Genomic DNA, 22,891 nt, shown 5'->3' with positions numbered 1-22,891 from the left:
AAAGCTTTTTTTATTTACTTAGATTGTAAGAATTAAGATCTCTAGAGAAGAGGTAATTATAAGAATATAAGGCAGCTATTAAAGCCGCTAACTAATTAAGATAACCTCGGCTAGATATTATATACATGGGACCTCTTAAAATCTCTATAGCCGAGCCACCGTGGAAGGTTTGGCAAGTTAAAGTCTTACACCTAATAGAGACGTACCTTCTATCTACCATTTCACCCTAATCCAGCCATTAAGGTCCATTACTTCACACCATGGCTCAGATCTTTGGCCAATGTAACCCTCGGTTCGCCAAGCTTCGCGACCTCATGCAACAATTCATCACGTCCGGGCAAGACATCGGAGCTAGTCTATGCGTCAACATCAATGGCGAGGAAAATGCCGTGGACATCTGGGGTGGCTGGGCGGACCCATCAACCGAACAGCCCTGGGAAAGGGAAACCGTGGTGAACGTCTTCTCAACCACGAAGCTGGTCACCAACCTCGCGGCTCTTATGTTGATTTCCCGTGGCGTGCTCCGTCCTGAGGACAAGGTTGCCCATCATTGGCCTGAGTTTGCGGAGAACGGGAAGTCTGAGGTCACGGTTGGCCAAGTTTTAGCCCACACAGCGGGCCTCAGCGCCTGGCAGGACAATATGACGCTGGAGGAGTTGTGCGACGCCAAAGGTGCAACCGACAAGCTGGCCCGTCAGGCAACGCTATGGGTTCCAGGCAGCGCAATGGGATACCATGGTGTCTCGCAGGGGTTTCTCGTCGGGGAGCTGGTGCGCAGGAAGACGGGAATGTCCGTCGATGAGTTCGTAACAAAGGAGATTTGTCAGCCGCTCGGCATCGGGTCGGACTTCCAGCTCGGATGCCGCGAGGACCGGAGCCGAGTGGCCCCTGTCGTGCCTCCACCGGGACCTTCGATCCAAGAGGCACTTGAGCAGATAGGATGTGAACCGGAGTCGATCACAATGCGAACATTGTGTAACCCCCTACTCAGAGCTGAGGACGCCAATACTATTCTCTGGAGGTCCAGCGTGTTAGGCTCAGTCAACGGCCACACAAACGCCAGGGCCTTGGTCAAGATCCTCTCCTGCTTCTCGCTTGGCGGCAAATGCGCGGACGGTGGCCATCGCCTGCTGTCGGCTGAGACCGTGGAATTGGCACTTTCGGAACATGCAAGCGGTGTGGATTTGGTCACAGGGCGGCCCGGGAGGCGCGGACTTGGGATTTACCTCACCGGACCTGGCTCGGGAATCGTCGAAGGCAAGCTTCCAGAGGGCAGTGTTGGATGGGGTAGCGGTTGGGGAGGTTCCATTGTGGTGATGGATAGGGACAGGGGGCTTACGATCGCATATGTCATGAACAGGATGCTGAGTGCAGAGCACCCTTCCCCGGCTGCGTTTATTAAGGCGGTTTATGAGATACTTGGAGTTACCCTTGATGCCTAACTAGTCTCCGTTCAACCCCCTCTAGTCAACACACAATTACATACCGAAATAGGAGAAAGACTCAAGGCCATTGCAATACTGGTGCTGTACGATATGTCCACTCTCACACATGATTTGGACGGAATAGTTGTCGCAGTGGTTGCAGTACGATTGGGCTGTCATCTTGTCGTAGTATCTTGACTGGCTGTCTTAGTTGGGAGCTGCACAGGGGGGGCGGGGGAAGTCGAGATTTGTTAAAACAGGGTGATGAGGGTAAGGAAGATCAGCGACGGACAGTCAACCTTTTGTAGAGCTTGTGAATTGCCGCATTATGTGACAAAAATGCCATTTTCAAGTGACAAGGTCAAGCTATCTTGCTGAGATGAACAACTTTTAGCAAACCGTGCAGTAAGGCTGTCGCTTACGCCTACCAGCTATATCTAAGCCTCCGCCACATAAGACTCTAACTACATGATTGTCACGTCATCCTTCGCGCTTCTATAGGCAGGCATTCGCTGCGCGAGAGGAGGTGAAAGATTCGTATTGGCCAGTACTCAAGAGAGCTAGAAGATCATTTGTCATTGATATCCCCGATTCCTTGCCTTCCCGTCCGCTCTGTAATCACAGAGCCTCAAGCTATACATACTCTCACGACTTGGAGAAAATACCGCAATCTAGAGGGCGATGATCTGTCTTGTAAGTGGGGTGAAAGTTGCACTTTACTCCTTCACAGCTCATGTCAGCATGGCTGAATCACGCAGCTGTAGAGAGTGCATCTACCTCGGCGGCAAATCACATAAAGTGACCTTGAGGCTTGCCAATCATAGGTATGCCGAGTTGTGAGGCCAGCAAAACTTCCATTTACGGCTTCCCTTAACGAGTTCTCCTGGATACCCTCTCTAGTCATATTCCCATTTGTCACCGAGATGTTCTGCAGGTTCTCGTGTCTTGTCAAGTTGTCCACAATAACCAATCACAGCCACCTTGCCTTCTCTCGACTTGCGTGTCCATAGATGCTCAGTTACGGGAGACAAGCAGGCATCAAAAGATAATTCAGGCAATCGGCAAGCATCAGTACGCTCATAGCAAGATATACTATAGAAACCCCTTGCTTGCTTACAGCCCAAACTAAAGAAGACAGGCAAAGCTATATGTCCACTACTGATTCAACTTCAACAACAGAAAAACACATGATGTGTAAGAATTGAATGAAGTACCAGTACCTCAAATTGTTCTACTATGGCCGGAATACGATCATATCTATTAGGCTGGTGTTGCCGAAGGCGTAGCTTCAACAGGCGGAGGTGGCGGCGGTGCTTCTTCCTCCTTGGCAGGGGTAAAGGCTGCCCCTTCTAACGGAATCTCTCCAACGGTTCCTCCAGATACTTCGGTGCCATCGACGTTGGCTGATGCTTCCGCTGAGAGCTTCGAGTAGCTGACCAGTGAGGCCTCGTTTGGCCTATGAGTGTTCCAGTTAGCAAGCTTCAAATCCTAGCTAGGGATCTCTCTTACGGATTGATTGCCATGACTTGGCCGTTTTGACAATGGGGACCAGTCGCGCAATAGAGATAGATAGGATCCGTGCTCGTCAAAGGCAAATTAAAGGTCCCAACTGTAGTCTGCCCAGCCTCGAACGGGATGTGTCCGCTATGGATGGCTCCAGCCACCGTCGCCTGCAACGGTTGACATGGGGCGTCCTCGGCACTCTGAGTGACTGTGTGGTTCCCTGAGCTGAACTGGAATTGGATCACGTCGCCAACCGCGGCCCTGATCAAATTGGGAACGAACGTGTCCTGGGGACCGCCAACCACCACCGGTATAAGCCTATTGGCTCGTCGCTCGAGAGGAAGATTCGTTCGAACTGCCATGGCTTAGCTGTTGAGAATTTCAAACACAGGTCGGGGTACTGACTTGTAAATTGCCTCTTTGTTTCAAGCTTCGGTAACAGAGCCGGCTCTGATTGATGCACCTCAATAAGCGGCATGGCGACGGCGACTGCCGCCAGCAGCCCATATACCAGCATTAACATGATGATTTATCCCTCGGTAATGCGTAGAACAAGGAGAGGCCGCGAATGATGTATCCTCCAATGATACCTTCAACCGCCCGAGATTGTACTCAGTAGGAATTACAGTGAGAAAGAGAAAAAGAACGAAGAGAAGAGAGAAGACGCCCGCGCTATGGGATAGATCCAAGGTAGGATTCTGGAGTCTTTGGTCACGCCACATCTCTTATAGATAAATCTTGGGGGTTGTAAATTCATTACAAAGACGGGCAACATCCACTCTTGAGTCCTTGTTTGCAACACTCGAAACCACCCGAGAGTGGGCGAGACAACAAGAATGCGCAATGCGTCGCTAATATTGCCCAAATCTTGCTCCTGCGATGACGAACTCTTGTCGCATCCATGTCCCAACGTGTAGCCAAGCCGTCTGAAGAGGTTGTCTCAAACATCGTTGCAGGTGTGCCGAGAAGACTTGCTCCAGTCATTCCTCGCCTGTGATTGGATCATCATGGAGACGTTTACGAAACGAGCAATTGGAAAGCAGCTGAGATTCAGTTCTGATGCAAATCGAGCACTGGCCTTTTGTGTCATCTCCCTTGTCAGAAGACGTTTCATTGATCGGGATGTGGGCAGTGGAACAGATGACACCCTAAGTTTAGTGTCCTGAAACGTGAAACTCAACGGCCCATGAAGATCTTGAAACCAGGACTGAAGCCGCTGACAAAGCGATAAATCCGTATATCCAGGCTTTAGGCTCGGTGAATATAATCGGCATTCTGACATCCCGCTATCACATACGACCATACCCACCGGAGAACTCGGGATCCCGTCCGCTCTCCCATAGATAAGCCGGTGAGGGGCGGATTAGTAGTTGGGTCGGTGACGACCAGCGAATCCCCGCTGTTGTATGTTTTTTGGAACCTCCTCACTTGGACTTTTTTGGCAGTTGATGCAGCCACTCGGTCTTATTTTTGCACTGTCATTCCCTTAAAGTTGGATCTTTGGCCAGCCAAATGAGTCTTTAAATGACTCTCGTGTGTGTGTAGATATCTTCTCTATCTTTTGGCCTTACCATATGTTCCTGGCCCCTGTCCTTTGAAGGTCCCAAACCCAACGGCGTCTGCTCTTATAAGCATCCCTGTACATCTTCTTGGCCCGGTTACTTACTCGTTTTCATTTCAAAGATTATGGTGCTGAAAACAATATGGCTGTCATATGTTGTTGCCAATCCGACCTGCATCACCACCGACCTCATCACAAACAAAATACCCCTCAGTGCGAGAGCTCAGGGGAGATCCATCATGTTATCACCACTACGAACGCACCATCCGCTTCCTGGTCATGAGCTGGTGGCTTCTCAAAATTTCCATGAATCGGGCTGTCAGCCCCGCCCGGCCAGTTTGGCCAACGCAGCTTCCTGTTGAATAGAGCAAACATGACATGATTGCAATATGCCCTGCTCCTGCGTTCGTGAACTTGGTTTGCTTCGATCCTCCAACACTATTACATGCCCTTGTAAACATTCTTCTATTCTTTTATCCCCAAAATCTCCTCATTAGCTAGTCTTCTAGCCAATATCAGCCCCATTTCGTCAGCCAGTTCTCCTCTCCAAGCACATACCGACCCAAGCCTTCTCAGTCTCAACCCACCGGTGAGCTTCCGCAGACCGACAAGAAACCATAGTGGTCACGATGCTCCGGCTCAAGATTGTCGTCTGTATGTTAGTGGCGGGTGTAACAGGGGAGGCATGCCTGTTGGTCTACAACCCCGAGCAACACGAGGATCAGAGCGCCCGGTTCGTTGACGAAAAAGGCTACGATAGCCTAGAAGAACAGAACGACTAGTCCTTCGACCAAGAGAGCCGTGATAGTTCCGAAAGCAAGCCCAAAGGAGAGCCTGTGTGGCTCCTGCGACGCATCGACGACGAAGGTGACCCCAGGCAGTGAGCACTCTACATGTTTGGGAAGGTATACGAGCTTCGTGTCGTATGGAATGCGCCCTTCCGCTACTCAATCATTTGTTCTCCACGATTCGAAGCGTACGTCACTGACGGTGTCCGACTGTATCCGAGAACGGGCTTCACCATATGAGTCCAGAGAGACCCTGCGTGGGAGGTACTCCTGAGCTTCACATGACCTACTACCTTGCCGGTTGCTACATCTGCAAGGTTGGGGGGACACGGTTGACGCCAGATGAGGTTCAGCAGGCTTTTAGCAGGGTCAAGGACGACTTTGGAGTGTTCATTGCCACTTTCCTTTGCCAGAGCTTCCTGGACAGGTTTCTTAAGAAGATCATTGCACGAAGGGATCGAGCCTCCCGCCGCAACAAGTCTATCAGGCAGGTTATCACAGGCAAGCGATTGACCATGTTCAACCCCAGGTCAAAGAGAAGACGCCATGAAAGCCAGGTCAACCATGGTGGACTGTTTCAATGTCAAGAGATACCAGTCTTGGAATCGCAAACGAAACCATATTCTGTGCAAGATGGCGATCAGGAGAGATAGGAAGCATCGCCGTCTACTTGATAACTTAACAACTTAACAACTGAGACTGATTCCTCGAGCTTGAGGTGATCTATCTCTGATGACTGTCACCAGGACAGTCGTCATGCGGGTAAGTGTCAGTCTTTCTGGGCTTGGCCATTCTAACACATGAATAGAACTCACCAGATCCAGTCAAAGCGCTTCCAAGCGGCCATTCATTAAGACTTTTGGGGAGGTTTATTTTCGACGGGAGTGTGGCGTTTACGTTTTACTCTTTGGTCAGTGAGTGATAGTTGAGGCTCACATACTACCTAGCTGAAAATCGTTATCGACCGCCCTGACTCATTTGCTCACGAAACATTTATTTTCTTCTTCCTGCTTTGAGATTCAATGATAGCCGGTGAATGTTTTCCCTTGAAATGGTGCGCCTGACTCAGTTTCGACATCCGTACAGAGGACATGCCCTTCAGTTGGCACAACACACCAAGAAAGAAGAAGAAAAACATGAATACGATGGCACGCAATCCTTTCAGCTCCTCTGGTCAAACTCCAGGGTGGGCCGCAGAGTTTTATGAGGGATGACCTCTTATACTCCCATGAGATTATCTTCTCCTGAGACTAGGTAATCATAGTCTTGCCGGGCAAAGACGTTAAGAGAGAGGGTTGCCTGACATGCTTCGTCACGTCTGATGACATTTGGACTATGTTCATTCTTTCATCCTCTATCTTTCACTTCCCAGGTTCGTTAAACCTGCCCAGGATTCATATTGATGCTGGTTACTGGTAGCCTGTCCCCTACTCTATCATTCCATCAAGAGGAATTAAGAAACATATATACTGCTGATGCAGACCTAGTCATTCGCTCTGGAGGCTTTGCTAGAATAAGGCTATGGTTATAAGTAGAAAAATTACGTACAGTCTTTTAAAACAATATCACGTTGGTTCTTCGGCGGTATCGCAATGGTAGCGGACAACTGGGAATACGCCTGCCTCTGTAACTTGTGCTTTGTCCCATTTTGAGGTAGACAAGGACACTGACCTTGAAAGAAGTTGGAACCTCAATATCAAAATTGCGTATTCTGCGACTAAAAGGGGTATCACCGAACGGTAGTCAGCCTGACTGCATCAAGCCCTTCCATCTGCCTCGTTTCCAACATCTTGCCATCAAGCAACCTAACTTGTCCACTCTCACGTCCACATAATGCCCGCTCCTTCAATTCCGTCATATCACTTCCTCGTATGGGTAAGTTCAAGTTCACTTTCTCCCTACAACCCATCTAACAAAGTTGCCCACCATTAGCATCAGCCACAGTATCCAATATCGCAGTCCGGAACTGTGTCCACTCCTCAATCGAGCCCTTGAATCCTTCAGAATCTTCATCGCTCGTGGTACTGCCAGCTTGTCATATGCCGATATAGCCTCTTTTAGCGAATGCCCCTTGGAGAGCTGCTCCGCCAAGTCCCAGGAATCACACAGCGCCAAGTTGGCACCAAACCCAGCAAATGGGCTCACGGCATGGTTGCTATCCCCAATAAATACCACGGGCAGCTCATTCATATTGTCGTGGGAAAAGGCAGGCTTGTCTCGTGCGTTGTGTGAAAGAACGGTCTTTGGGTCTGTGTGCACGACAATGGTCCTAAACGGCTCTTGCAACGCAGCACCCAGCTCAAGACTCCGATCAATCACAGCTTGGACTTGTTCTGAATTTTCCAGGTCAAGTACCGGAACTGGAGTGGCTTCGAGATGTCCAATACCCCAAAAGACGCTATTCTTGTCAACTGGAGAGAAGAAGCATGATATGCCGGTTCCTGACAGCATAAAACCCCAGTCTTTGTCCACCGGAGCAGGAGGATCGTGCTCAAATCTCGATATGCCACCTCGAAGAATGGCGCCGGCAAAGTTGAGGTTGTCATCTGGTCTTAAAAAGGCCCGAAGCTTACTGCTGGCGCCATCTGCAGCAATGAGAAGATCGCAGTCCTCGTCTGTAATGGTATCTTGACGCTGCGTCCTCCTCGCAACCTGCACCCGAACTCGTCCATTATCAAGTCGGTGGGCCGAGACGCACCGCGTATTCCATTCAACCGCATCGCTCGGCCTAAGTGCTTCGTGAATGGCTTGGCGGACGTCCTTTCGCGGTACTCGTATGCTGGAAGAGGGTAAACATTCTATAGGCTCATGCCTTAGGGTAATGTACTCCTTCCAGTCAGATGCCCAGATCTTAAAGGCACCAGCTCCATCGAGCCCTGAAACAGCCTTGTGGATGATCCTATCGAGTAGCCCCAGCTTCCGCAGCGCGAGGAGCCCTCCTGATGTGTTGTAACCGGTGAGTGACAGACTGTAGCCCTCGCGCTGAGCTGTGATTTCTGGCGAGTCGCGATCATAGATGAGGATTTTTGGTGGATTCCATGCGGGGTTCCAAAGTCTGCGTAGCCCGACGACAAATGCCGATCCAGAAATACCTCCTCCAGCCACGATGATCGTCTTGCCTTCGAGGAAGTGGTGGCTTGGGGTCTCATTGCCCATGGTGATTGTTGGCTATTATCTCCGCAATGCGAAGTGGTCGACAGGTGAGGAGATCCATCGAACGCAGAGCATTTTCGATAAAGGACACATCGTCATTAAATATAATTGTTACACAAACACATGGACAATAGTAGTCGCAAGTATTTGTTAGGGGCGCGTCGCCATGTGTCGCCATAGTTCGCTAGCCCCCGTTAAACCCGAACGGCAGTTGAGCCGTGCATTTACTGATTTCCCTTCTCAGAATACGTATTGCCTATTTCGGATAGGTCACGAACATCGTCCAAAGGGACCTGACGGCCACAGTCACTCCCGCGATATGTTTGGTGTAATTTCTTCTCTTAAAACGGCTCTCCAGGGGCCGTGGGGAAGATTGGGATTATCGTTCATTGCGTAAGCTTCGCGTGAAAGACAGTGCACGAGAAATCATGCGACCATTGGCTCACTGACCCCAGAGGCGTCGTCACCAGGCGGATATATCCTCTTAATTCGGAATTCAGTACCACGGAGGATTCAAAGTATTTACGACGTAGTAATGCCGCTCCGGGCTTCCTTCCTTCCAGAAGGTTTATTCGGTCACACTCTAACATTTGCCGGGCGCAAGTCGACGGGCACTTTTCAAAGGGCACGGCCCGGCATCTTGATGCCTGAGAGAGATGATCGTCGGCGCTCATGACTACCAGAATACCACAAGAAAAGATATGTGTGGTTTTATAGGGGCATCTCAGGAAAAGCACTCGAGCTAGATGGCCTTCCCTGCCCTTCTCAGAGATCTAGCCTTACGAGTGCGGGACAGTCGCGATTGTAATGCTCGTCGTCTCATTCGCTCGTCATCTGACCAGCCAAAAGCTGGGGCGATCCAGCCTAACTAACACGGCGCCTTGAGCAACAATATCCAGATATCTTTATTGAAAGTCTTGACAACTCAAATTGGAGAGACTTCTAAACACTATTAGATCGCCATAAGTGCGAACATCTGGGTAGGATATCACCAATCAGCCCAGAGGCTCAAGACATTCGGAATACTCCGCGACCTAGAATTGGTACCCTCTCCCCCTCATTATTTCAATGAAATTCGCACCATCACCCCGCCTTCACACCCGCTCTCCTCAAACCATCCATCAACCCCACCATGAAATATTCCTATCGCCATCACCACAACTACAAAAAATTCCACCATCCTCTACCACCGACATAAATCTTCTCCTCTCTTGCCGTCATGTCGTCCGAGCTCTCCGCTCCCCCTGTCCTCTCCACCCCGGACGACCATATCCTCGAAATCCCTGCGGCCGACTCCCTCCCCACATCCTCCCTTTCCGACGATGCCCTACGCTCCACATACGAGGTCGTTCGCACGGCCATAGAGATCCGCGCTGGAGGATGGCGGCGTGTAGGGCTACAGTTTCCAGACTTCATGCTCGTTGATGCACCGCGTTTGGTAGAGACGCTGTTGAAGGAACTCGCTTCCCAGGACGAGCGCGAGGATTCGGCCGAGGACAAGGGCAAGGGAGAGAGGAGGATCTACATCCTCGCGGATAGTAGCTACAGCGCCTGCTGCGTCGACGAGATCGCGGCCGAGCATGTATCTGCACATGTTGTCGTTCACTATGGCCGCACGTGCCTTAGCCCAACAAGTCATCTCCCCGCGATATACGTCTATACGAGCCATGACCTCGACTACGATGTGACGCTCGCCGAGCTGGAGAAGGAGTTCAGTGACAAGGAGTCAAAGTTGGTCGTCATGGCGGACCTCACATATCAAAACCACGTCGACAAGCTCGTATCTCTGCTCCACGAACGAGGCTTTGCCAACGCCGTATCAACAGCCGTCACACACAACCCCGCGGCCCTCATTCCTAACCGCAAGATCATTTCCGACGCCGATGTTAGCGACGAAGAGCACTGGAAGTCCTACTCCCTAATCCACATCTCCGATCCTCCCTCCGCCTTGCTTCTCGCCCTTCACTCCCGCTTCGCGTCCCTACACATCCTCTCCACACCCTCCCCGACTCTCGAGAACCCGACCTTCCGCACAGCTGGTCTCCTGCGCCGCCGCTTCGCCAAGGTTTTGTCTCTCGCATCCGCCGGCGTGATCGGCATCCTTGTCAACACTCTCTCGGTCGCCAATTACCTCACCTCCATCAATCTTATCCGCGAAAAGATTGCCCGTGCGGACAAGAAGAGCTACACTGTCGTCGTGGGCAAACTCAACCCTGCGAAACTCGCAAACTTTGCAGAGGTTGAAGGCTGGGTCGTTGTTGGATGTTGGGAGAGCGGTCTTATTGAGGATGATACTGGATACTGGCGGCCTGTTATTACGCCATTCGAGCTCGAAGTCGCCCTGATGAGCGAGGAGGAGCGAGTCTGGGGAGGAGAATGGTGGGGAGGTATTGAGAAACTGAAGTTGGATGACAAGCCTGCTCCTGCAGAGGAAGTTTCGCCTCAAGCCAATGGCCACGAGGATAACGTTGCGGAGGAGGATCAATTCGACGATGTCCCTGGAGGCGTTGATGGCGAAGAGTCTGCACCTCCCGAATTCGACCTCCGCACTGGAAGACTCATCTCTTCGAGTCGACCAATGCGACTACCAGTTCGCAAGAATCCCTCAGCCGTCGCCGGTGCCATTACAGCCAACGGTGACGCAAATGGTACATCTCATCAAACAGAAGCCCTAGTCAAACACTCGGTGGGCGAGCTGGCGAGCATCAACGGTGTCGCGAGTCCAGGTGCAGAGTTCCTCCGATCGGGGCGCACATGGCAGGGCCTGGGAGGTGACTTTGACAATGAAGCGAGTACCCTTATTGAAGAAGGCAGAAGTGGAATCGCGAGAGGGTATCAGGTTGGCGAGGGAGGTCGCCATTAAGGCAACACGGACTTGTTCATATACGGCGATACCATTTTCTGGCATATGGCGTTTGGCATGGAAAATAGACCACGAGGGTTGAGTCCAATTTATTCTCATTTCATTCAAATTTGTAAATTTTGCTCATAAGTTGACTCGTGAAATAGTGAGTCGTGCTATATACAAGAGAATCATGACTGGGAGCAGCCTCCAGGGCATTCACTCCTCACTTACCATACCGATCCAAGCCTTCGCTATAAAGCGTTAAACATGTGCAAGGAAATCCGAAGGAAGCAGATCTTTGCGGGCTTCGTAATACGTAGACACAAGGAAATCATCAACATTTAGACATGTTGGTCGTAGATCCATCCATCCAAATCCTTCAAGTATAGGAAATTCTTCTAGGGGCGTCATAAGGCGTGAGACCAATCCTTTGGCCATCATTACATCAGTTCTTCAGCTCGTTCCATTTTTCGTCTGCCGTACAACCTCGTCATCATGGGGAGGGAGTAGGGCTCATCGCCCATGGCACATTTGTAGTGCATGGGCATCTATCGTCTCTCGAGACAAATAAAAGCTCGTGGGGATGCGATCATCGCATGGTCATTAGGTTGGGTATTGTGATATTGGGGTAGTCGTATATGCGGAGAGCGGGTGACAGCCGAGGAATGTGTCTCAGACTAGCGCAGCTCCATGTATTTTTGGATAGTTCTGTTTCAGGTACTCGACTGAGCTGCTTAGACGTAGACACGACGAGAGTGAGGGCGGCTGCCGCTGTAGCGAGAGCCTGAGCGAGATCGGCTGCTTCGGTGGCTGTGGCGGCTGGAGTGGTAGGAGCGGCGGCTGCTGTGGCTGCGGTCGTAGGCGCTCATGTGGCCGCCATGCATAAAAGCGACGACAGCGGTGGTGAAGAAGAAGATGATGTTCATGATGCCAAAGGCCCAGCAAGCCTTGAGCATGGAGCAGGGCTTGTTGTTGACAAGGTTGTAGCTGGGTCCAATGACACTGACATCGCCCACAGTGACATCCCAGTCCTCGGCGCGGCGGATGCTCACACAGTCTGTGTAGCGGACATAGCGCAGGTAGTAGACGGCAGCGATGAAGGCACCGAAGAAAAGGATGTCGACAAAAGCGACAAAGTGGGCGTTGGTGGAGGAGCGGTGGTAGCTGAATAGGGTGAAGAGGGTCCAGGCAAGTGCGAGCACCGAGACGATGAAGAGGATCAGGATGGAGTCGGGAGTGAGAGCGTTTTGCTCGACGAAACCATTGACGAACCAAGCGAGCATGCCCATGCAGGGGATCTAAGGTATTGTTAGCGATGGAAAATCGAGATTAGAGCGGAGTACTAACCAGAGTGACGATCTGAAGGACCCGAAAGAAGACGAACAGCAGCGCGAAGAACATTTTGGCGGTGTTGTCTCTGCTATGCGACTATGCGACGATGAGGGTGGTGGTGATGGGGGTTTGCGCCCAAATGTCGCAGAAGCGGGGAGTTGCGACAAGAATAGCCGATGACGTGTGCGACGACTTATACGAGGTGAACGGAGAAAGATGGCAGCAGAGAAGAACGAGTCGCTGTCAATGCCCAATAGTGATGGCAACTTATATTGTCGTTGGATGGATGATGGAGGAGAGGAAAGATGATGGAGGGTGTGGAAGAGACGTCTTTTTTGTAGCACACACAAATAACCTCAGTTCGGTTCCAAGCTTCCATCCCGCACACGTCCAATTGCCTTTGCATCTGGGAATCCTTGGTTTGTGAGGTGGTTGGGCTTGGAAAAGGATGGCGCAGGGCCACGAGGAGGGGGGGGATAACCCTTGTCAAGCACACCCCTGCGATTCTGGTTTTTTAGTGGTTGGGCGACCTGTTGGCGTCTTCCTTGTCAGCTTCTTCAGGGCCTTGGCCAGCTTTAGCTTCTCCTGCTCTTTTCTCCCACGCGAGGTAGGGCGTAGAATTGGTAGGTTGGGGTTTCATGCAGAGACTTGAAGAAAAAAAGTCAATTTATTCGAGGAAAAATGCAGCCTGAATTGGGATGAACCGCTATAGCCGGTTATCCTCCATAGACATGGATTCATGCCCAGTTTCGGCATCCCCAGACTTTTACAGCTCATCAAGGCATTCCCCCATCTCATCAGAATCATGTTTCCCTGCCGGCCGTGCCGACTTCTTGCACATGACGTCGGGCTTGGCACTAACCATGCAAGCACTCTACACGGGTCTGGTGCGATAACGCGACAATGAGAATTGATACCCAAGACAGAAGGTGGAAGAACACAGACCGAGATGCCGGGAGGGTAAGGATAGATGTTCCAGGCCTCCCCTTCAATTGCGACGTCATTAGAAATCGCGGGGTTGGGGAACGGGCCAAACCCCCAAAGGCTCCCAAAAAAGAAATCGCCCAGAGGAAAAAACAGGCTGGCTGGACGACCAAAAACACGAGATTCAGAATGCCCTCAAGGGTCGCCGAGAAGGCCACCCCAACCATCCAGTCAATCACGTCTTTTCGGCCCCTGCTTGTGCCTCAATAGCGTCCTTTGTTGTCTCGGCTGCCAGTGTCAAAAAGCCAGGTGGCTAGGAAATACCCACGAGATTCTATCTAGCCAGGCACAGAAAGCTCAGGAACAGGCGAGGCGCAAATGCACACTCCCTGGGCCGTCCCGCTCGTTTCGGACACAGACGAAGATCGGATCGAAATATGCGGGAGGCGGGTAAGTCTCCTTTTATCTCGGTAGCTGCAACTCCACTGTCGTTTACGGCTACTCCGTAGATATAATCGCTCAGGGTCCTGCTTGGCGGAGACCTGCAGCTTTGGTGTTGTTAATCGGTGGCTGGGAGACGTGATCAACAGGTACGATCTGTTCCTCCTCGAACTATCAATTAATAGTGGGGTGATTAATTCAATGTCCACCACATGGATGCAGACATTGTGCCTATTCGTGGACCACTGCATTACTGATTTACCTCTCTTCTCTTCCTCCTCGTCTGTCCGGACTTTTCCTCCACGGTGTCCCGGGTCCCGGGCTAAGAGACCCACCCAGCACCGGACTCGCATCCCCCGCTGCCCCGGTTCCTCTCCATCCCCGCACCTCCCTCGGTTCATCATCCTCATCTGTCTCCCATTTCTCGTCCGCAACCCAGCAGTACGACCTCTCGTGCGCCCCTTGTCCAATTCTATCACCCTCTCCGCCCTTCCATGGTGGTATTCTCGCTCCCAACAGTCTTGGGCTCAAATGGTACTCGACCCGATCAGTGTGTAGCACCATCTCGTCATCCACAGAGACGGACGCCAGCGTCTGCAGGATTCCATAGATAAGCACCCATCGGCCTCGTCGCGCCCTCGCAGGATCTACATCATCGGCTCGGCCACTCTTCTCAAACCGTTGGAACGCCTCAACAAGCTTGTTGGCCGCAAACTCGCTTCCCAACTTGAAGATGTTTGTGCTCTCTGTGTAAGCAAGTTGCACTCTTCTCTCCAGCGCTCCCATGCGGCCTCCACTGGGGGTCTCTGACCTCCTCCCTCGTGATGGCATTTCCAACGGCGATATCGATTCGGGGAGCAGAGGGTACGGATGTGGGATATGTGGGAACCGATGCTTGTTGTCAAACTCGATCAACATGTCCGTCATGGGCACTTCATCAGTGTCTGCTTCAAACATGCTGCTGCGGTTCTCCGGTACCATCATCCACTTCCGTCCCGATCGCGCCTCCGAGACGTCCCAGATAATATCCCGGTTGACGAGAAAATCGTACAACGCGCCGAAATCCTTTTGTAACGCCCTCACCAGCGAGCGTGTGAGCCATGTGTCTTCTTCAGCGCTGGTCTCTGAAGTAACAGACTGATTTCTGGATCGTGCCAGGGGTGAAGGTGGCCAGGATCCGTATACTTGCTGAAAGTGGCAGTACAGCATTTCTCTGAGTCTCTCAGCTGCACCCCTCGCCTGGCCAGCTTCTCCATAGTGCGTCCACATATCGTCGTACTCGAAACCAGCCAGGCGTTCCTCCGCGGCGTTAACACGGTCTTGCATCTCCAGGCTTGCCTTCTCCAGAAGAGCTCTGGAGATTGGTGTCAAGGATTTGTAGTCCTTACACACCTCGACACTCGGGAACATGCCCGTGCAATGCATGAAGCACTGCCTCCAGCCGTCCCCCCATCTCACGTCCTTCCCTTCCGCCCAGATAAGGAGCGACACTGCTGTTGCAGGGCTACATCTCACATCGTCTAGGGCGCGACTGCGAATGTACCGCACTATTTGGCCAACATTGTCGTTGTACGGGGGCATGTAAGTGTTGAGGCGCACATGAAGGTCCGAGAGGGCCTGTTGCAAGGAGAGGCCGACGATTGAGGCATGGCATAACATCGCGAAGACGTTGCGCGTGGTGATTTGGTGTCGAAGCTCTTCGATTCGGCCAAGGTTCCGAGGAGGGGGGAAGTACATCTCATAAGAGATTTGGCCTTCAAAATCTCCAATACTGGTGCCTTCCGAGGCGGGTGGTGTAAGTGGCTCATCAGCGAAGCCTCGACCAAGATTTGCGCCGTACGATCCATCACCTGGTGAGAGGGGTGGGGGTATATCTTCTTCCGTTGACCCTTCGCGCAACATGGTGATGAGTGGACGACTCCCGGTGCCCTCGATGATGTGTGATGATAGACGGAAGCTCGGCAACTTCTGGCCTTTGCGACCGAGAAAGATGAGGACATCCCCGTTAGGATCCCACAGCTCCGGATCCTTGCGGAGCTTGTTCCATTTGCCGACCGGACGTCCTCCGCCTAGCCACCTCTTCATCTGTGGCGCCGGTGCGGATGGTGGTTGTGGGATCGCAGGCAGCTTCGTCGTTGGAGGTGGACCGATAGGAGGCAGGAGCGTTTGCGGACTGGGCGGCGAAGGTAAGGGATGATGAGAAGACGCATACGGTGTCGGTGTCGGCGCCGTTTGTATCATCATCGGAGAGTATTGGGCGTTTGTGTGGCCCTCCTCTTGACTTGAGGTGGTGCTTGGTAAAGTATTTGCGACACTGGGAGGTCTGTCACTGCTCCCCCGTCTTTCCCCCTCTTTATCCTTCTTGCGAAAGGCAAACGTCTTTGCAAGTCCCTTTCGAAAATCGTCGCTTCGCTTGTCTAGAATCGTCCGTAGTCCGCTCCTCTCGATGCCGCTTCCATCTTCTATCCTCGGCTCTGGTAGTGTAGCTCTCCTCTGCGGCCAGGCATCTGATGAAGTAATCAGATTGCTCATGTGTACGTCTCGCCTCGTGTCCCCCCTCATCATTGGACTTTCCGGTGGGTTCCAGCCTCCTCGGATTCCCGGTGATGGCTCGCCAATTTGAATCTGCGGCAACTGGTTGGCATACCTCGGGTAAGAGGCGCTCGTGCCCATGGGCGGCATCGGGAAGTCGGGGAGAAGGTCATCATTGCTGGAGACCGTGGTTGTAGATCGAGGACGACTGGTGCTCTCATTTTGTTTCTGTTTGGTCGTGGTGACCTTTTTGCGCGCGATCGCGCTCCGTCCAGACATGTCTTTGGTGTGGCGTCGATTCGGATCGAGGGTGTAGTTGTAGTTTTCGGATAGTATCGATCATGGATGAGATGATGGAAATGCTTCGCGTCAAACATTAAAAATGACGATTAGATGTAAAGAGCCTTTCTGGGACTCAGTGGTAAGAATGACGCTCGCTGTCGTGGGAAAAAAGAGGTTGAAAGTTGTCAGAGACAGGTTCAAGATGCAGACCACGACGATGAGTAGACTGGCCCAGAGGAACCAGCATCGGACGGAGTTAGGAGATTAGTCAATTCAACTGGCTCGACACAGGTAATTGACTCTGAAGATGCAAAACACCGTCAGACGCCTTTCCCTGGACCGCGGTCGAGCCCTAGATGGTCCCCCCTCAGAGTTCTTATACACCGGGCGCAAGAGCGCACATCCGAGGCCGTTAACTGGATGCCCCGACGTCAGTTGCGCCCGCTACACCGGGAGCTTGGTTAGAGCCCTCGAGTCCCACGAGGATCGCAGCTTTTTCGTTAGCGCAAAAGGCAAACTCTGGTCGTAGCTTTTTGGCTTCGTTCGGGGTCAGGGCCGAAGCTTGTTTCTGTGCCGGAGGGCCGGGTCTGGAGGGTGTTGATGCCAGACTGTCAAGGGACCCTGCTCTCTTGGGCACGATGTATCTTGAATAAAGTCAAGGCTGGTCCACTTCGATGTCGATCGAGAGTCAAGCTCGGGAGCTTTGACTAGAGAGTGAGCTTTGGTGTTGTAGTCCAAGTTTCACCCTCACATCGCCAGGTGAAGAAGCAGTGGGACTTGTCAAGGTAAGGACGATTCCAGACGAAAAGATCCACAGCCCAGGACAAGGACATGCTCGCCATTTAGATAGAACCCTTACGGTTCTATCCCGTCTCTCCATGTTGACCTGGCAAAAAAGAATGGCCATCTCCGTAATTGGCATGCGTGTTGATAAGGATGGTCTGCCTCAGACCCTGGAAAGCATCCCGGAACTTTGCGATATCTCTGTGCCGGCCTGCTGATAAGGATGACAGCACTACTACGATTACCCTTGAATGAGACGGACTCATATAAAGACCAGCGAACAGTATCACCAAAAGGTAATTCTCAAATTGGGCTAACGCGACGGGATGGTAGCATCGTGCCGAACCGGAGAGCGTGAGCCCCCTGAGTGGGTGGCCCGCCTTTCTTTTTTCGAATCTTGGGGAAGTGAGCGATCAACAGATAACGGGGAGAATGTCAAGTGGAGCGAGATGCTCACCCGTTGCGGTTTGTCATGAGCGACACAAATCACTAAGAGCCCCCATGTCTGGGGGCCTCCAGGGTCTGGCCCGCAGGGACCGAACGGTGCTTATCAGGACGCTTGCACTAACTAAACACAAGTCTCCCATCAGACCGCGGGCCAGAACGAAGGTTCAATAATTGAGACACGGAATAACCATCTCGAAGATCATTAAGGAGGAGAGTCAACTTCGGGATAATGTGCGACATTGATCTCCTCCAATGTGAATCAGCCACCGCGCGGCGCGGTAGGGGTCCAAGTCTGACTTGTGCATGTGATTCGCGGCGCAGCACTGAACCTATCGAGGTGTTGATACTGATAGTAATAATTTACTATGCCATTGCTTTGACAGCCAAACGAGATTGTTCTAGATTCCAGACACGGAGCTTTGGGATATTGACAATCGAAATGGAAGTGTCCATGCCACACCGTCAGTCATGAAGTGGGTGGGTGATCATCTGGCACATGGCCCCAAATTACATCATCGCAACAAGAACAAGCACAAGTTACTGATTATCAGTTCAACCAGCACGCACTTGGTAAAATAGTCAAAGACATGTCTTGGCCAGGTAGTGAGTGACCTCGGTAATTAATTCAGAAACGTCAACGAAACACTCCGCTTATCCATGGCGACGTCACACGCATTGTGTGAATCAATGCAAAGACCAAGCCACCAATACCACTGGCTTACACCCATTCGCTTGTGAGACAACAACCCATTCACGCAAGAGACAACAATTGAGAAAAGTGATTCATCTTTTATTAACAGACTGACGGCAATCTACCATTGCGTAATACACAAGAAACACCCAAATAAATGTTGACGCGTTCCAACGCGCTTGTCAGTCCTGAAGGGTATCTTCCGGCCGTTTCGCATAACGTTCAAAAATCACACAAGAGACGAGGAGGCATAGGAAACCATTACCACCGTCATTCTGTCACACCAAGTTGTTGCTTCTCACACATCGCTCAAGCACCGTAGTGGTTCATACCGGGCTTGGTGGTGTCCGCGTGGGCCGCATGGCCCCGGGATCGCATGTAAGCCAAGCCCTCCATGACAGTCAAGCCAGTAAAGATAGCCCAAATGAAGAAGCCAAAGGCGACGGCAGCCTGGGCGGACTGGCAGGGGGTCCAACCGTGGCAGTCGGGGACGCCAATCTTGGCAGCCATGGCGATGGAGCCGGCAAACCAGAAGATGGTGGTGATGGCGAGCAGGCCGAGGGCGGCGACGCTGTGGTAGAGGCGGGAGGCGAAGAGGGGCGTCAGGGCCAGGTAGAACAGGATGATAATGGACCAGACCGAGTTGAAGAGCATAAAAGCAAACGACGAAGGGGTATCGCCCCAGCCGCGAGGGTTGGTGATGTCGACAACTGGGCAAGAGTTAGCGTGGTGATGGTTGTGAGGGAGCCCACAGGTCGGACTTACCATATGCCGTCAGACCAAGCTCAATGATGAGGAAAATCGCCAGGACGGCGTGGATAATGGTGATGATTCCCATAGACATGGTGACGGTTATTGTCGGGCTTTAGGTGTAGGAATTAAGCTTGTCTAGAATGAGATTGGAGGCGAGCACTGCAAGATTCAGGTCGGGGTTGAGGAAAGAGAAATCTAGATGATTGGCAACAATGGGGAGCGAAGGTAGCACTTTAAGAAGACGGCAGCTTCGGCATGATGGCAGTGACTTCACAGTAGCAATGACGGAACTCTGTCAGGTGGCCCAGCCCATTCAAGGAAACGAGGCCAGCCCAGCCCTACCGGACAAGAAAAGTCGATACGTCAGGACAAGCCCACGGAATAGCGCATTCGCTCTTGGTCGGCAGTCATCAAGTCCGGCTTGAACCCTTCCAAGAGTGTCGTCGACCAACCAAATGCATTCACACAAGCAGCGAGTGGGTGTGAAAGAACAGCAGGTGGAGCGAGGATCCCTCCGATGACGACGACGCTGAATGGCTGGATTTCCGGTTCGAGAGCTTCTTGTCACGGCAGATTGGGTGGTGATGGGCAAGAATGGCAGAGCGTGGCGTCGCGCGAATGACGTGTTGTGCTCGAGATTTGCCCATCTTCTGACGTTTTTGGTGTGCTCCAGTGAAGCCTTGGCAGATGAGGTCATGCTGCGTGGCTGGGGCGTGGCTCAGTTTAACTCGGCAAGAAACTCTCCGGGGCAGCTTTCAGTGCTAAAGAGCGCTAGAACTCCCCGTTGAAGAACTTTGGGGCTCAAAAGAATCTTATGATACCAAAAAGCTTGAACCCGAACACGAGGTCTCAGCATTCCTCAGCCATCAAAACAATCATCATCTCCTGACGACGACGAGCCGCCCGACGCGACGACTCTTTTGGTTCCGTCGCCTCCGATTCCCCGATTGAAGCTTGCGCGTTTGCCGTGAAACTGAAAAAACGAACACAGCCTTGGCTCGGCAGCTGAAAGCCGTACGGTAGCCAACCCATTTTTAGCGTCGAAGGGTTCATCCTGGTTTTGTGGCCTTGGCTCCAGTGGTTCTTTCACAGACTGTGACGACGACAGTGGAAACTCGTTTCATGGTCGGCCTCAGGTCTTGCGGCCTGAGATCCATCCAATGGATCCCTTGGCGCTTCCATGCTTTGCTGGTTAGCAACCACTGGACCCAACGTTTCACGCCAATGGCCTCGAAGGCCTCCGAACCAACGAATATGAGCCCAAAGGATATCAAATTAGCCCTGTCGCCAGGCTTCAAAAATAATCACTAAAAAGCAATCAGCTACTCGTGTATCCCATCTATCCAAACGCCCTAATCATCCCGTCAATGCCTCAGAGGCCTCTTTTACCCCGATCCTCATACACGACCGTCACAGTCGTCGTCTGAACAATCGCCCGGTCGCCCTCGTCGCTGTCCTTGCGTGGATCCCAAAGCCGCGTTTCAGATGCAGCGTCTCCAAATTTGTTGATGGACTCTTGTCTTCGAAGGTGCTTGATCATCTTTTGCGGCTGAGCACCTGTTTCATAGGCCTTGACCTCGGTCTCTGTTGGTTCGGCCTGTCCAATCGTCTTCAAGTCGAAGCCGGCTTCTTCAATGTCCATTCCGTATTTGTCGACTTTTCCTTTATTTGCGACGCTTCCGATCGTCCGGAACGGGTGCCCTCGCGTTCCCTTGCTGCCGCTTACTGCATATCCAGCCGACGACCCTCGTTCGCCGATGAGTCTGGGTGCCACGTGAATGAAGAACCGTCGAAGTGTTGTTAATGAGGCGCATATCACAAGAAGATTGGCTTCAACATAGCTGCGATCCTATTAGGCACGGTCTTTCTGAGGATGTAACGGACTTACATCCAGACCACGGCACTGGAAATAACCCAGGTCGTGTCTTTGGTGGTGAGAATCGGCATCAAGAGTATCAGCCGAACAACCGACGTCACAAGTGTGCTGTTCTCGGTCAATGGTGCTTCAACTCATATTTTTTTGGTCGAGTACTCACGCAGATCCAATCCCAAATAGCAGAACCAGTCCAGCTTTTTGCCTCGGCGGCATCTGCAAGCGCATGATCATTGGCATGGGCATCACCAACAGCAAGAGATCCGACGCGATGCCAAGCGCCGCAGTGCAGATGTAGATGGCCGGTCGGTTCACGCAGCTCCCCTCGGTAACCCTCACATCCCAATGCTTGTTGAAGGGTTGGCAGCCAAAGATTATGGCGAAGAAGATGGAGATGTTGTACCCAGCCACAAGGAAGAGGACGAAGTACACGCTCCACTTCCACCAACGCTGTGGTGAGAGCTTGCGGTAGAAGAGGATCAGCGACATCTTGGATGTGCCAGTGCAGATTACATAGAGGATGGGCGAGATGACCATGAACTGGGGTTGTCAACGATACATTCGTGCTGGCCGGGCGGTACAACTCACCTTGCTCCCAAAGATGTAGTCATCCAGGGAGAGTTCCCATGCATGCACCCCCATCAACCCCAAGTAATACGATCCTACCGAGGTCAATACCATGAACACTAACACGATACCAAGCAGATACTTACGAAGAGCGACGGCTTGGACCGCGATAGAAGACAACCATGCGAGAATAAGGCATGCTGTTGACGCTCAGTACATATTACAGACATCAACCGAAGGGACGAATACCTGTCTCTCCATCCGCTTTCCGGAGAAGCCCCAACTTGACGTGCATGAACTGCAAGAAGAAAAGAGCCGCTATCGCCATGCCGAGACCCGATACCACATACGACTCGATCTCATGTCGCCTCCTGGGGTGCTCAAAGTCGACATCGTAGCCATCCGGTGGTGCTACCGCAACTGTGACGCCATGGACGACTGGGAACTCTGGCATGATGGCCTCGTCTGTGGCATCCACCCAGCTGCCAGAGGTCTCTTATGCAGGTTGAACGATCGACGAAGCTCGTTGCTTTTTTCGCAGATGCCGGTATTGTTTCTCGTTTCGTGTTAATGTCAACGTCGCGGGACTCAACAATACTTCGCAAATCAGCTCTGATGAAACACAATCTCACACCAGGTGAGTGATTCAACACCGCAAACTCGAACCGAAAAGAGGAAAGGGCATTCAACCCAATGAACGCTTTCTCCAAAAGCAAGCAAAAGAAGCATCAAAACAAGAAGAGAACCAACAGTGAAGAAGACCCAACAACCTGGGGCCTCCTACTCTTAAACCATCTTCCGTTTAAATTCACGAAACAATCCTTCAATCCTCCAAGACCACTTTTGTTTCCACAATCCAGCATCAGCCTTATCCATCCGCGCGAGGTACGGACCATCCACTGCCCTGGGACATGCTGCAGGATGCAGTCGTGAGACTGAGTCTGCAAGGAGATGCCCGAGAGGAAGGTCTCCACTGATGTGATGGTGATGGG

At 52.0% G+C, this 22,891-nt stretch overlaps 8 protein-coding genes and 1 non-coding gene across 9 annotated transcripts; 3 read left to right on the top strand and 6 right to left on the bottom strand.

The window, feature by feature from the left end:
- Window positions 1-260: 260 nt before the first annotated feature.
- Window positions 261-1,442, top strand: LRP88_05847 (beta-lactamase/transpeptidase-like protein; the record flags this gene model as incomplete). The annotated part of the gene is made up of 1 exon (XM_083242391.1): window positions 261-1,442. The coding sequence occupies one exon, from the start codon at window positions 261-263 to the stop codon at window positions 1,440-1,442; it is 1,182 nt and encodes a 393-aa protein (XP_083101327.1).
- Window positions 1,443-2,684: 1,242 nt separating this feature from the next.
- On the bottom strand, window positions 2,685-3,450 carry LRP88_05846 (uncharacterized protein; the record flags this gene model as incomplete). The annotated part of the gene is made up of 3 exons (XM_083242390.1): window positions 2,685-2,880; window positions 2,934-3,282; window positions 3,333-3,450. 3 exons carry the CDS (start codon window positions 3,448-3,450, stop codon window positions 2,685-2,687), a joined length of 663 nt encoding a protein of 220 aa, XP_083101326.1.
- Window positions 3,451-4,220: 770 nt separating this feature from the next.
- LRP88_05845 lies at window positions 4,221-4,336 on the top strand. The gene has a single exon (XR_014475178.1). It is a non-coding gene; the product is annotated as a 5S ribosomal RNA (ribosomal RNA).
- Window positions 4,337-7,163: 2,827 nt separating this feature from the next.
- Window positions 7,164-8,432, bottom strand: LRP88_05844 (uncharacterized protein; the record flags this gene model as incomplete). The annotated part of the gene is made up of 1 exon (XM_083242389.1): window positions 7,164-8,432. One exon carries the CDS (start codon window positions 8,430-8,432, stop codon window positions 7,164-7,166), a length of 1,269 nt encoding a protein of 422 aa, XP_083101325.1.
- A 1,216-nt stretch (window positions 8,433-9,648) lies between these two features.
- On the top strand, window positions 9,649-11,292 carry LRP88_05843 (2-(3-amino-3-carboxypropyl)histidine synthase; the record flags this gene model as incomplete). The annotated part of the gene is made up of 1 exon (XM_083242388.1): window positions 9,649-11,292. The coding sequence occupies one exon, from the start codon at window positions 9,649-9,651 to the stop codon at window positions 11,290-11,292; it is 1,644 nt and encodes a 547-aa protein (XP_083101324.1).
- A 716-nt stretch (window positions 11,293-12,008) lies between these two features.
- LRP88_05842 (uncharacterized protein) lies at window positions 12,009-12,675 on the bottom strand (the record flags this gene model as incomplete). The annotated part of the gene is made up of 2 exons (XM_083242387.1): window positions 12,009-12,572; window positions 12,622-12,675. 2 exons carry the CDS (start codon window positions 12,673-12,675, stop codon window positions 12,009-12,011), a joined length of 618 nt encoding a protein of 205 aa, XP_083101323.1.
- A 1,554-nt stretch (window positions 12,676-14,229) lies between these two features.
- LRP88_05841 (uncharacterized protein) lies at window positions 14,230-16,782 on the bottom strand (the record flags this gene model as incomplete). Its single annotated transcript, XM_083242386.1, has 3 exons — window positions 14,230-15,304; window positions 15,360-15,464; window positions 15,515-16,782. The coding sequence occupies 3 exons, from the start codon at window positions 16,780-16,782 to the stop codon at window positions 14,230-14,232; spliced, it is 2,448 nt and encodes an 815-aa protein (XP_083101322.1).
- A 2,233-nt stretch (window positions 16,783-19,015) lies between these two features.
- Window positions 19,016-19,550, bottom strand: LRP88_05840 (MARVEL domain-containing protein; the record flags this gene model as incomplete). Its single annotated transcript, XM_083242385.1, has 2 exons — window positions 19,016-19,416; window positions 19,472-19,550. The coding sequence occupies 2 exons, from the start codon at window positions 19,548-19,550 to the stop codon at window positions 19,016-19,018; spliced, it is 480 nt and encodes a 159-aa protein (XP_083101321.1).
- Window positions 19,551-20,831: 1,281 nt separating this feature from the next.
- LRP88_05839 (uncharacterized protein) lies at window positions 20,832-22,353 on the bottom strand (the record flags this gene model as incomplete). Its single annotated transcript, XM_083242384.1, has 6 exons — window positions 20,832-21,300; window positions 21,348-21,443; window positions 21,496-21,872; window positions 21,921-21,994; window positions 22,046-22,099; window positions 22,149-22,353. The coding sequence occupies 6 exons, from the start codon at window positions 22,351-22,353 to the stop codon at window positions 20,832-20,834; spliced, it is 1,275 nt and encodes a 424-aa protein (XP_083101320.1).
- Window positions 22,354-22,891: the final 538 nt, after the last annotated feature.

The sequence above is a fragment of the Fusarium phalaenopsidis genome (genome assembly GCF_050370095.1).
Source record: "Fusarium phalaenopsidis strain FUZ10S chromosome Unknown contig_32296, whole genome shotgun sequence".
NCBI lineage: Eukaryota > Fungi > Ascomycota > Sordariomycetes > Hypocreales > Nectriaceae > Fusarium > Fusarium phalaenopsidis.
Note: the sequence above shows the minus strand (reverse complement) of the source record. Positions and strands in the feature narration are given on the sequence as shown.